At 34.4% G+C, this 14871-nt stretch overlaps 1 protein-coding gene across 1 annotated transcript in view; it reads right to left on the reverse strand.

Annotated features, from left to right (window-relative positions):
- The window catches only part of LOC122747201 (reticulocalbin-2-like), a 34370-nt gene extending 20304 nt beyond the window's left edge, over positions 1 to 14066 (reverse strand). Inside the window, 1 exon segment of the mRNA XM_043993375.1 lies at positions 13978 to 14066. Coding sequence (XP_043849310.1) covers positions 13978 to 14066 — 89 coding nt within the window.
- Positions 14067 to 14871: the final 805 nt, after the last annotated feature.

Consider the following 14871-nt stretch of genomic DNA (forward strand, 5'->3'; position numbering starts at 1 on the left):
TATGAACCTCATTCTTATTTGAAACAAGTAGGGGAGGGAAAAATACACCTATACAGACTTGAGTATAGAACATATATTACCTAGCATGGAAGAAGGAGGCAAGGGGCTTAAAGGAAAGGCAATAATAAGATACAGAGTAGATTAAAGAATATAAAAGAATCAAAATAAGTTATTAAGGGAGGCAGAGAAAAAAGAAGGAAAATTATAAAAGAATAAGATAGAGAGAAATATACAATTAACTATCATAATTATAACTGTAAAAGTAATTAATTCACCCATAAAAGAGGATAACAGAATGAATCTAACACCAGACTACAGATAGAGATAGAGACAGAGGTACAGACAGAGATAGAGCTAGAGTTAGTGCTAGAGCTAGAACTAGAGCTATAGGTAGGGATAGATAGATGGTAGATGATTGATAGAAAGAGAGAGAGAGAGAGAAACAAATAGAGTTTGTTTGGAATACACACAACATGTGTATTGTATATATGTATGATGTGTATTCACACAAATGTATCTAGTGTGCATGTATATTTATGTGTATTCATATGCATACATTTGTGTGCTTGTATGCATGCATATATGTATACATATATACATACAGATAGAGGAGAGAGAAATGGTAGATCTTTTGCTCTCTAAGTAGAGAGAAAAATATAGATCTAAAGATGTTTGAGAAAGAATTAAAAAGACCTGGCAATTCATAAGTTTCTGGAAGGAGGGAGAAGGAAGTCAATGATAATTCCATTATTGAACACCTGGGTCACCTCATAGCATGAAAAAAATACATTTTGGGGAAAAGGTAGTTTTAAGAGGGAAATGAACTTATCTCACATCTCATCTCTCATATATACTATATAGGTAACCCTGAGCAATAATTGAATATCTGTTAACTTATACATCCATGGAATGAGGATATTACACTAGATGTCATTAAGATCTCTCCTACATTTCTTTAATGAATTAACTATTTGACTGTTGAATTTGAGATACATATAGCTCCAAATATATAATATGCTATTGACTGGATACATTTATCTAGCAGTCAAGTGTAAAGAGATGATAATTAAACCCCCAGGAGTTTATCTTAAGGTAGAAATATAGAAAAGGACATAAGCTATAGAATTTTTATCATATTTATCAGTAACAAGGAAAATGATTTTCAATTTACCTAACTTTTCTTGAATTGATTATATTAGTTTTGTGGCCACAGTATCATGTTTGTTCTTATCTTTTTGTTAGTAGGAAATACTATCCTTTAAATAGAGGGAAAATAGGGGTTAAGTGACCTTCTTAAGTTCAAGTAATAGCTGAAAGGCAATATGTAGAAATAGAACTTAAATCTCTAAATGTTTAGGCTGACTCTGAATACAATAAATTATTTTATTCATGGTGGGAAAAACAAGAAAGAAAGAGCAAATGATATCACAGAAATTTGAGAATACAAATTACATTGGTTATAGGATATTACATTGTAGTGAAATTGTGTTTACCCGTATAGTGCTGGGACATTAGCAATGCTATTTTTTGAATTTCATGACAAAATACAGTTAGCCAAAACACAAGATTTATGTTCACAAATGAAGTTAAAAATTAATAAATATTTATGTATTTACAGTACCCTTCCAAACAATGAAATCCTTTCCTACAGCATGTCGATTATAAATTTATTCCTCTATGCCCACATCATATGTAAAAGTGGCTTAGAACAATTTTAGTAGTTTGTTTTTGCTTTGAGTCGTGCATATTTAAAGGCAGAAGCAATAAAATGTTTTATCAAAAATTTGAGAAATGTTTAGGAAAATACATCAAGGAGAGATAAGCAATTTGATTAGAAAAGACATAATTCCACCAGAATGAATGAGAATAAATAATTATACGAAGAAGTGAAGTCAATAATGAGTAAACAATAAAAACAAACAAGAGACAAATTGGAACAATTACAACCAATTTTAAAGCAAAAATTGATCTTAAATATGGCATAAACCATGAATATAAAACCAAGAGCATGAGTGTTTTGAATTAGTATCTACCATACAAAGTTATAATCCCGTCTTCAGCAGAGCATCTTTTATTTTTTTTGTACAAAATGAATGTTTTCCATTTCTGATGTTTACTGCTCAAATAGTAAAGTTCATTTTTTTTCTCCTCTAGCTACTTAGATGATATGATATACCTCACTGGTCCTTGTCCTGGTGGGTAAAACACATCTATAACAATGGGGGATTAAATTTATTTAGCGTGTATGCCTAGCTTGTTTTTGTAATTGTTACCAGCTTCAACTATCTGGTGCCAATTAACAATAATGAGAGTTATGATGCTGAACCCTCATACAATGGACTGAAAATAGACTCTTCAGTGTACTTACTGAATTTATATTTACCACCGAAGGACCCATCAACTGCTTTAACAGCTTCTCTCTCTCTCTCTCTCTCTCTCTCTCTCTCTCTCTCTCTCTCTCTCTCTCTCTCTCTCTCTCTCTCTCTTTCTCTCCCTCCTCTAAGAAATATTGCTCACCTTCACTTGATAGCCCAATAACTTGAGGCTCTAATTAACATTTGCTAGAATTAATTAATAAAATTATTTTCACAAATGCTCCTTAGGGGGAAATTTAAGTTGCTTCAAATTCTATTGCTTCTCTTTCATTAAACTGAAAGAGTTGTATTATTCCAAACCTCCTCCAGCAGCCAACCTGAGCTCTGATTGATTTCTTTAAGGAACTTCATATTCATTTGTAAAACATTTTAGTTGTTAACACAATGTCATTATGCAGTTACTTGAATGGGTGACACCAGAAATTTTAAATTTGAATGTATTAGAAATTGAAAGGTAATGAATTTTGTAAGTACATGATGACTACAGGTATCAGTTGCTAAAAAATAAAGACATTTTAAGAATTACTTGAGGAAAGTGCTTAAGAGAGCAATGGATATGAGATCAAAGTTAAATAATGAGAACATCTAGAGGTCACTATGTTGCTCTCCTCTGAGGAAGGGAGGTTGCCAGACTAGAAGTATATTTATCTATTCCCTTAAATATTGCTTGTTTAGGTGATATTATTGTCTTTTAGCTAACTTTTAATTGCTTTATCATTTTGGTGGGGAGGAGGATTATCAACCTCTATATCCAAGGCTTGACCCTTTCTCAACTAATTTCAGCTCCACAATGAGTATCCATAGCAAACAGGAAAGAAACTCATCCAAATAACAGAAAAAGAGACATAAGAGAAGATATACAAAGGAGATTGTTTAGCAGACAATACAGAATGAAGGAATTCTCCCCTTGGGGCCAAAATAAATCAGGTAAACTAAAAGAGAGTGCCTCTATTTCTTTAGAGAAGTAAGCTGGAAATAGAGACATGATGATTACCTGCACTTCTCATGTCTCTCTGGGTTCTTTTCCTTTACCAATTTGAAGTTGGATTGACCTCTTCTATCTTCTCTCTCAAATTTGGAAGGTGATTTGATGCTATGCTTGAAGAAAGTTCTTATTTGAAGAGTTGAGAAGCAAGTCTGTCCCTTGAAGTCTTTAAGGAGGACTCCCAAAGATATCAAAGAGACTGATGAAGATTGAAACTCTCTAGTTCTAGTTGTCTGTTCACATCTTTTCCCTCCTATCACACAGAGAAGAGCATTCATCCCCACCAATAAGAAGATAATCCAATGACCAATCAGCCTTGGGTCAATGGTTATTTATTGAATTGTAGTTACTCATTTTTTTTCTCATAATTCTTGAGATTTTCAAGCTTGTCATATTTCTACAAGGTTGATGTGAATTATAATTTGTTCTCTTGATTTTTGTCATTTCCTTTTGCATCGTCTTCTCAACTAACTCTAAAACTTCCTTTTATCACTTCTTTCAGAACAGTATAATACATTGATCAAAACCTTGCTATTGTTCAAGAGTAGAAAAATTCACTCCTTCCATTAGTCCTAAGTTTTTTTCAAGAACTTCACTAACACTTTAACAAACAAACAAACAAACCATAGATTAATCACTAACAAAGAAGGATAAAAACTGATAGTGCTTGTTTTAATGATTCTTCTTTTTTTCCTATCTTTCTGGAGAAGGTTCTTCTTAGTCCACATTATCCTCTATTTTGATATGATAATTTCTTTTTCTATTCCTACCCTTTACAGTTAACATCGTTCTGGAGTTTCAGGCATCTTTTCCTGCAAATGGAACTCTCTGGAGGTCTTTTATCTTTTGCTACATCCATAAAAGATAATGTGTCTCCTGGGATGCTCTTGGTAATACATTGGTGCCCAGAAAGATACAACTCTATTTTTCTGTGAAGCCATTTTTTACATTTATTTGATGCCACACTAACCCACCAATATGCACACAAAATATATATACACACTACAGTCTTCTGAAGATGTTTTGATGGTACAGATTAGTACTAAATTTCAATAATATGATCTTCATTGCTACTGCAACTACAACTCTAAAAGAAAAAAGGTCATATAAATAGGAAAACTTGCATCCTAGCTAATTTAAGATCACACCTTCGCAATTAAAAAAAATATGGGAGAGCATAAGGATATCATAAATTTTACTCACCTTATGAAGTTAAGGAAAATTTAAACAAAAAAAGGTAAGGGTATAAAAAAGTAAACCTGAGTTTTTTCTGGGATAGTGAAAAAAAGAGGAAGCATTAAATGGGAAGGATAAATTGAGGAGGAAATGGCCAAAAGTCAAATAATCTATAATTATGAATGTGTGATTATAAAAGGGAGAAAATGAGAAAGATCAGGGAGAAGAAAGGGGGAAGATTGTACTGAGTTTAATTTTTTTCCAAAATATTACAATGATAGATGTCTATTAAAGATTTTATTGTTTTTTTAAAAATTTTCTCTTTCCTTTCACAATAAGGTAATCAAGTGACAAATATTTTAAGAATAATCTATTGAGAAAAAATTAAACATTTATAACCATAACTTTGAGTGTGATGAACTTGCCCATAAAATGTAGGAAGGAGGCAGAATGAATTAAAAACTTGTCATCTAATTATGTTGTTTACATTAGAAACACACTGAAAGGGGCAGCTAGGTGGCACAGTAGATAAAGCACTGGCCTTGGATTCAGGAGGACCTGAGTTCAAATCCAGCTTCTGACACTTACTAGCTGTGTGACCCTGGGCAAGTCACTTAACCCCAATTGCCTCACAAAAAAAAAAAAAATGCACTGAAAAGTTACAGACTCACAATCAAAATTAAGGATAAGTAAAGATTTTACTATGTCTTGGTTAAATTAAAAAAATAAAACTTGGTTAAAAAAAACAAACAAACAACTGAAAAACCAAGCATGAAAATAAATGAACGAATGAAAAATAAACATAATACTACAACTATAAGCATGGGAATGTTATTATAATTAATGGAACCATAGATTAAAAAAATATAAATTTTAAATATATATGTGAGCACATATATGTGAAATGTATCTTACAACATCTTGGTATATTAAAGATAATGTAGATAAAGGAAAAATAAGGGATAGATCTATGTGAAATTATGCTATACATGGGGACAGAAATCTCTAGATTTGGGAAAGACATTATGTCAAACAATAAGAATTAGCTAACTTATTCATGTGTAAAGGGAATTGTTTATAAAGGCAAAGTCAAGATTGCAGAGAAGCCTGTGAATTGACTGAGTTCTCAGTGTCCCTCAGAAACAATGTTAAATCAACCCTCTAAAAGAATTCTAGAGTGACAGAATGTAGAAAAAGAGAGAATTAATTTTCCAGTGCACAGTAACTCAGAAGAACTTCAACAAAGGTCTGTCTCACTTGGGCAAAAGGGAAGGGCAGCCCAGCATAGGGTCTATCTCATCAAGCCAGCAAGATGCTCTTAGCCACAGCATAGATCAGCAATAGAGGGGCTTAGTCTTGGCTCAACAAGGCAATCGCACAGCAGGCCAGCTGAGAGAATTTTAGCCCCAGTATAGCAGGGACACTGTCAGGCCCCAAACTAGGACATAATAGATACCACTAGACCTAGACACCCTCACAGTGGGCAAGCCACCACCTCCAGAGGCTCCAGGGTAGAAAGTCAGTGACCAATCCCATGGTCAACAGTCAAAAAAGTTTGGAACAGTGCCCCCTATATCTCAAGAGCAGAGCTCAACTTAAAACAACAACAATAACAACAACAAAAGAGGAAAACAAAACAAAAGAAACAAAACAAAACAAAAAAGTATCCTTACCATAGAAAGCTACCAAGGTGATGGGGTAGATCAAAACACAACCTTAGAAGACGACAAAAATGCCAAAATGCCTACATGCAAAGATTCAGAGGAGAAAATGAATTTTATCAAACACCAAAAGTCCTCTTGGAAAAGCTCAAAAAGGAAGAAAAATTGAGAAATGAGAGGTATGCAAGATAATTATGAAAATTCACCAATATCTTAGAAAATGTATCACAAAAATTACTGAAAAAAAACTACTTAAAAATACAATTAATCAAATTTCGGGGGGGGGAGGGGGGAATGCCTTAAAAATAGAATTGGCCGAAACAGAAAGGAGGTACAAACACTAAATGAAAAACATAACTGCTTAAAAATTAGAATTGGGAAGGTGAAAACTAATGACTCTATGAAACATTAAAAATCAGTCAAATGAAATCAAAAGAATAATAAAACGGAATAAAATGTTAAATACCTCATTGAAAAAATAATAACTGACCTGGAAAATAGATCCAGGAGAGATAATTTAAGAATTATTGGACTACCTGAAAGCCGTGATCAAAAGAAGAGTCTAGAAACCACTATCCAGGAAATCATTAAGGAAAACTGTGTTGATATCCTAAAACTAGAGGATAAAATCATCACTGAAAAAATACACTAATCACCTTGTAAAAGAGATCCCAAAGTGAAAATTCCAAAAATATTGTACTCAAATTCCAGAACTATCAGTTGAATGAGAAAATACTGCAAGCAGCCAGAAAGAAACAATTGGAATGTCAAGGATCCACCATCAAGATTACACAGGACTTGATACCTTCTACTTTAAAGAATCAGAGGGTTTAGTATGTGATATGCTGCAAAGGAAAGGAGCTTGGATTACAACCAAGAATCAACTACCAAGTAAAATTGATCATGATCTTTCAAGGGAAAAGATGGACATTGAATGAAATTGGGGAATTTCAAACTTTTGGGATGAAAAGTACAGAGTTGAAAAGAAAATGAGATATTTAAATAAAAGTCTAATGTATAAAAATTTAAACAGGATAGGAAAAAATTATAATCATTAAGTTTAAACTATTTATATATTTACATGGAAAGATGATTCTAGTAACTCAATAAACTATTTCTCTATCAGGGTAGTTAGAAAAAAAAACTTAAACATTGATGTGATGATAAAAATAATTAAAAATTAAAAAGGTAATTTAATGGGAGGAGAGGAAAAGCAAGGACATTATGGGGTAAATTAGATCACATGAAGAGGCAAGAAAGAACTATTATGGAAGAGGCAAAGAAGGGAGAATGTAAGCATTGTTTGAAATTTACTCTCATCAGTTTACACTCAAATAGGGAACATACACACTCATTTTGAGTAAAGAAATCATACTCTATAGTAGGGGAAGGGGGATAGAAAATGAGAGAGGGGGATGATAGAAGGGATGAAACTTGAGAAAGGCAGTGATCAGAAGCAAAACACTTGTGAGGAGGAATAGGTTGAAAGGAAAGAGAAAATATATTGGGCAGCTAGGTGGCACAGTGGATAGAGCACTGGCCCTGGAGTCAGGAGGACCTGAGTCCAAATCCAGTCTCAGACACTTGACAATTACTAGCTGTGTGACCCTGGGCAAGTCACTTAACCCCAATTGCCTCACAACAAAAAAAAAAAGAAAGAGAAAATATAAAAGGAGAAAAGAGGATGGAGGCAAATCCCCAGTTAATAATCATAACTCTGAATGTGAATAAGATGAGTTCACCTATAAAATAGAAACAGCAGAATGAATTAAAAACCAAAATAATGCAATATGTTGTTTCTAAGAAACACATTTGAAGCAGAAAGATCTATACAAAGTAAAGGTAAAAAGCTGTAGCAGATTCTATTGTTTTAGCAAAAGTAAAAACAAAACAAAACAACAACAAAATTTTTTTTAATTAAAAAAAAAAAACAGTGGTACCAGTACAGATCTCAGACAAAGCAAAAGCAAAAATAGATCTAATTAAAGGAGACAACTTGGGAAACTATAGCTTGTTAAAAGGTACTATGGACAATGAAATCATTTAAATATTAAACATATATGCACCAAATATAGATTCTTAGATATGAAGTTAAGTGTGTTACAAGAAACCTATACTAGTCAGGACCTCAAACCTACCCTACTCACCATCATATTTAGAAATGTAAACACAAAATTTTTGAAAAGTAAGGTAAGGGGGTGAATGGATAAATCAAAAAAAATTGTAAACTGAAAAATCACATCCTAAAGAATGAGTGAATCAAATAACAAATCATAAAAACAATCAATAATATTATAAGAGTATGACACTGAGGAGATAATATGCCAAAACTTATGAAATATAGCCAAAGCAGTAAATAGGAAAAATTTTACATCTCTAAATGCTTACATGAATAAAATAGAGAAAGTGCAGATCAATGAAATGGACATGCAATTTTTTTTTATTCTTTTAAGTTTTATTTAAAATTTTCTCTTTTGAGTTGGTGTTGTTCTGATTCTTCTTTCATAGCATGATTGGTGTAGAAATGTGTTTGGTGTGATTCTGCATGTGTAGCCTATATCAGATTGCTTTCTTTCTTGAGGAGGGGGAAGGGAAGAGAGAGAGGGAGAAAGGTTTGGAACTGGAAGTCTTGTGAAAGCAAGATGTTGAAGGTGGTCTTTGCATGTGGGTGGAAAATAATAAAATGCTTTTATGATTAAAAGAAAAGAAGGAAAGCAGAAAGCTGGAAACAATTTCTACAGTCAGTATTTCTGATAAAGGTCTCATATCTAAAATATAGAGAGAATTTGATTAAATATATGAGAAGTCATTCCCCAATTGAGAAATGGTCAAAGGATATGCAGAGGCAGTTTCCAGATGAAGAAATTAAAGCTATCTAAAGCCATAGGAAGAAATGTTCTGAATCACTGCTGATTAGAGAAATGCATATTAAAACTACTCTGAGGTACTGCTTCATACCTATCCAATTTTCTAATATGACAAAAAATGAAAATGATAAATGTTGGAGAATGTGTGGGAAAATTGGAACATTAATACACTGTTGATTGTGTATTGATCCAACTGTGAATTGATCCAACCATTCTAGAGAACAAATTGGAACCATGCCCAAGAGCCATTAAAACTATGCATGCCTGAGTGGACTGCAGGGGCAGAGCCAAGATGGTGGAGGAATGCAGTGAGATCTTGAACTCATGACATCATTGCTCAAAAAAAATCCAAATAATGCTGTAGGAAAATGCCCGGAACAGCAAAAATTACAGAAGAATGGGCTGAAATCATCTTCTAATCAGGGACAGCTTGGAAGGTCAGAAGGAGGGAGCTACTGTGTGGAAACAGAAGTTGAGCCCAACCCCACAGTCACCCTGACACAGATCCAGTCCCAGGAAGGCCTCACTAGAGAAAGAGACCCCCAGAGCCTCTGAATCAGCTGAAATGCCAGTGTTGTCTGGAACTAAGCTCACAGTCTGGTGAGAGGGATGAGCCCTGGGCAGGTGGAGACTACAGCAGTCTATTCTGGTGCTGAGGCAGAACTTGGATTTTTCACCCCTGCTGTGAACCAGGAGGTAGGCTTGAGTAGCAGTGGCCCAGGTTTAGGGAGGGACACAGTTTCCTCAGGGCTAACAAACTCAACACACAAAGCTGGTTGATTATCAAGTTGGTCTGGGGTCATCTATGGACCAGGGAAAAGGCCAAGTGTGTGAAGAACCTGATCCTCCTTCAACCATACCACTTGGGACTTCTTAAGCTTGGGATACTGCAGCCTGGAAACAGTGCCCCACTTTAAGGAGCTAAAAGTCAAGTAAAAGAAGGGCAACATGAACAGACAGAGAAAGGTGAGGACCATAGAAAGTTTCTTCAGTAACAAGGAAGACCAAGAGGCACCCTCAGAGGAAGATGTCAATATCAGGGCCCCTATATCTAAAGCTTCCCAGAAAAATATGAATTGGTCTCAGGCCATAGAGGTTCTCAAAAAGGACTTTGAAAATAAAGTTAGCGAGGTAGAGTAAAAAATGGAAAGAGAAATCAGGGTGATGCAGGAAACACATGAGAAAAACGTCAACAGCTTGAAAAGTCAAATTGGCCAAATGGAAAAGGAGGTACAAAAGCTCTCTGATGAAAATAATTGCCTAAGAATGAGGATTGAACAAATGGAAGCCAGTGACTTTATGAGAAACCAAGACACAATAAAGCAAATCCAAATGAATAAAAAAAAATGTGAAATATCTTCTGGGAAAAGCTGCTGACCTGGAAAATATATTCAGGAGAGATAATTTTGAGATTATTGGTCTACCTGAAAACCATTATCAAGGAAAGATCTTAAACATCATCTTCCAAGAAATTGTTAGGGAAAATTGCCCTGATCTTCTAGAAGCAGAAGGTAAAATAGAAATTGAAGGAATCCACTGATCACCCCCAGAAAGAGATCCCAAAAGGAAAACTCCTAGGAATATTATAGCCAAATTCCAGAGATCTCAGGTCAAGGAGAAAATATTGCAAGCTGCCAAAAAGAAAGAATTCAAGTACTGTGGAGCCCCAGTCAGGATAGCACAAGATCTAACAGCTTCTACATTAAAGGACCAGAGGGCATGGAATATGATATTCCAGAGGGCAAAGGATATGGGATTACAACCAAAAATCACCTACACAGCAAAACTCAGCATTATCTTTTAGTGGAAAAAAATGGAACTTTAATGAAAAAGAAGACTTTCAGATATTTGTGATGAAAAGACCTGAACTGAATGCCAACTTTGACTTTCAAATACAAGACCCTAGAGAACCATAAAAAAATTGGAGCTCTGTGACATACCTGGGGTCATACAGTGGGTGACTGTCTTGTGTCTGAGGCCGGGTTTGGCTGGGATGCCCTTGGGTCCAGGAGTGATGCTTTGTCCACTGTGTCACCTAGATGGGTGATGACATCTTTAGGGTCAAATTGAGTAGTGAATGTAGTGCACTGGGGGAGGGGGAAGGGCAGAGGTGAAATCCTATATCAAAGAAACAGGAAAAAGCTTATGAAGTGGGAGAAGAAATGAGAGAGGAACAGGGCAGTAAATGAAGTTTATACTCATCAGAAACTTGGAAAGACTTATATGAATTCAATCTCAGTGAAATGAGCAGAACCAAAAGAATATTATACATAATATCAGCAACATTGTATGATGATCATTCCCATATTTTCTAAGGATATATTATACATCTCATAGAATTTGCAAGCTTGTGTTTAAATCTCATTTTGCTTAAATTTATATCATAAGAAGAATTTTCTGATAGTACTATCTCTAAGCATGTATCTACTAAACTCTTTAGAGTGGTGCAAGTATGGGTGGAAAAAAGGAAAGATAAGAAACCAAACAGAGATTTCCTTTGTGGAAAGAACAGTACCCATGATTTTATATTATCAACATATTAACGCAATAATTGGATCCCTGGGTTATTAATTGTTCAAATTCTGGTTTGACATGATGTTGGTCCAATATGAAGTGCTGCCCATCCCCCCAAAATCACTCTTTAGTCATTCATCCTTCAATCTTTACCCCTTCCCCATAACCCTGCAGATATTATTCCAGGAAAATTTCAAAATATAGTTCTTTAATTTTCATAAATATCAATAAATGTATTCCCTCTAGATCCCAAACAAGTAATCCAGATTTACAATGCATCTTTGGTGCTTCCCATCTTTTATTTCTCCCCAGGAAAAATGAAAATGAGTGATTTTTTCTTAGTCCAAATCAGGAAAAAAAGATACAAAAATTAGTTTATAAACAACCCTTCCAATTCTCTTCCCTTTCAGTTTAGTACAGATCTTAGTGAAGTGCCTGGCACACAATAGGCCTTTAAGACATACTTAATAGATTGATTATTTAATATTGATTTCAGATTATTTCCACCTTCTACCAGAGACCAAAGACCTCCACTTTGAACACCATCCAGTGGTTTTGACCAGTATTACTTTGCGGTTGGTGGAAACATACAGCTACCAGATAGAAATGTGTTGAAAGTACAGAAATACCATTTTCATACCACTGAAAGTTATTTAGACACCTGGGCTTTATAATACGCATACAATTTGAACTAATTCAGAATGAAAACCTACTAAGTGCAATATTTTAACAACCCAATAAGTTCTTCTTTAAACCCGTAAAGATCCTGAGAGGTTCAAATACCCTGTATGGCCCCATGTGAAAATGCTATTCTTAGATAATTTTACAGAATCATGGAATCTTAGTAATAAAAAAATAATTTTAGAGGTCAACTAGTCCAAAAAGAATTCCTCCCAAAATCTATCTGTAAAGTGGTTGTCCCTCTTTGAATAAAGGCCAGTGTGGTGAGGGAAACCACACACTTCTAAGGCAAACTGTTCCCCTTTCAAAAATTTTGATAGTTAGAAAATTGCTTTACTTTGCTTGTGTTTTACCCCTGATATGTAGTTTTCATTGACCTCCTTTTGATGCTTTCCTACTTATTAACACTGTTGCTAAAATATGGGATCAGTACTGAATGTGAAAATTCAAATATAGCCTGACCAGAGTAGAATATTTTAAAAGTAATAAACATTTTCCTTTATAATTTTGAGTTCCAAGTTTTATCCCTCCTTCTTTCCATCCTCTCCCCCTCCCTGAGGAAGTAAGTAATCAGATGTTGGTTACATACTTGCAGTTATCTTGGCAAAGATACTGGCGTGGTTCACCATTTCCCTCTCTAGATCATTTTTTTGTTTGTTTGTTTGTTTGTTTGTTTTTTTGAGGGGCAATTGGGGTTAAGTGACTTGCCCAGGGTCACACAGCTAGTTAAGTGTTAAGTGTCTGAGGCCGGATTTGAACTCAGGTCCTCCTGACTCCAGGGCCGGTGCTCTATCCACTGCGCCATCTAGCTGCCCCCTCTCTAGATCATTTTACAGATTAGAAACTAAGGCAAATAGGGTTAAGTGAATTAAAAGGGCACTACTATTGTTTTTTTTTTTTAAGTAAAGGGGTCACAATTTCAAATGTTTCCTTAGGAAAATCAGTGTATGCCATCTTAAGAATGCATTAGAGTGGGAGAGAGGATGGAGGGGAGGCCCCTTTATGAGTCCATTTCAATAGTTCTGGCATGAGTTGATGAGTGTCTGTACCATGGTAAGTTGAGAAAAAAAGAATGAATCCTAGAATTGCTATGAAAGAAGAGAAAACCACATCTGACAACACATTACATGTAAAATGAGATAACAATTTGATGACTTTTTATCCTACCTCGCCTAATAGAGATTTTTTCAAAGTATAAATGGAGGGTCCAGGGGGCAGCTACATGGCACAGTGGATAAAGCACTGGCCCTGGATTCAGGAGTACCTGAGTTTAAATCCGACCTCAGACGCTTGACACTTACTAGCTGTGTTACCCTGGGCTAGTCACTTAACCCCCCATTGCCCAGCAAAAACAAAAACAAAAACAAAATAAATGGAGGGTCCAGCTTATATCTTCTTCATCCTTTGACCCTTTCTCCTGGAACTTCTAGCCATTTATTGAATCTAGCAAGGTGCATTGAAAACAGTGATTACTGAGTAAACTTATTTTTAATCAATAGACCTCAAACCTTTGTGTCATTTTATTAGCATAACAAATTGAAATTTTTCTGGAGCCTCTCATGAACTCTGACTGTCAGAGAAATCCTGTTGACTTACAACTCTATACAAAGCAGTGTAAGGAAAAAACAAAACAAAACATGTAACGTAAAGACAACTGAACTTGAATTCAAGAAACCTTGTTTCTTGCCTTAGATGCACATGTCACAATTCCTTGATACCATTTTCCATTACTTCTTCTTTTACTCCACTTTCTAATGTAGAGGTGGCCAATCTTTTGCTCTTCTGCAACTTGAATCTTCATCAACATTCCGGTCTATCCTTTTTCATGTAACACTGAAGGCTATATTAAAACATTTTATATTGTTTTTTGTTTTCTTCTAAATGCCATTTTCAATAATTTGAAGTTAAAGGAATCCATCCTGTTTCTTTCTTTGATTTTTGAATGCTATATATTTCTCCAATTTGAAATTTAGTTTAATTTGAAAATTTATTCGTCATCTTTTAATTAAAACAAGAAATCTTCTTAAATAATTTGCCATATTGTAACTCTCATAGAGTTGAATATTGTCTGAATTTTACAGTTAAAAGATTACATTTACATTTTCAACAAGAATATTGAAATAAAAAGATAGTGGAATAACTAATTATATATTTAAAATTAATAACTAGAAGACATAGTATTTGAAATAAAAATACCATCAGATGCTGATTTGCCTTCTTCAAATCATCCAGAGTAGAATAGAAACTTGTGAGCTTTAGCCAGCATGGGATGAAACACTTTAAATCTTCAGTGTATTATTCATGCATTTGGAACATCTGAAATCAAATGTACAGTTACACTCAGTATGATTCCTTTGTAATAAAGACGTAAAATAGTTCTGAATTGTATTTTGAGAGGGAAAATAATTTGAATTTATTTTTAACAGATATATTTCCTGGCCTTTCAAAGATGCATTCTAAAAATGTCAGTTTTCTTTCAAGTATTTTTTTTCTTTTCAGTTATAAAATCCTCTGATTTCATATGTTAATAGAAAGACTTCTGATATGATTGTAATAAACTATTAAGCAAAAAAAAAAATTATGATTATCCTAAGTGGATCTTTTAGATAAGT

Source organism: Dromiciops gliroides, chromosome 3 (assembly GCF_019393635.1).
Source record: "Dromiciops gliroides isolate mDroGli1 chromosome 3, mDroGli1.pri, whole genome shotgun sequence".
NCBI classification, from domain to species: Eukaryota; Metazoa; Chordata; class Mammalia; order Microbiotheria; family Microbiotheriidae; genus Dromiciops; species Dromiciops gliroides.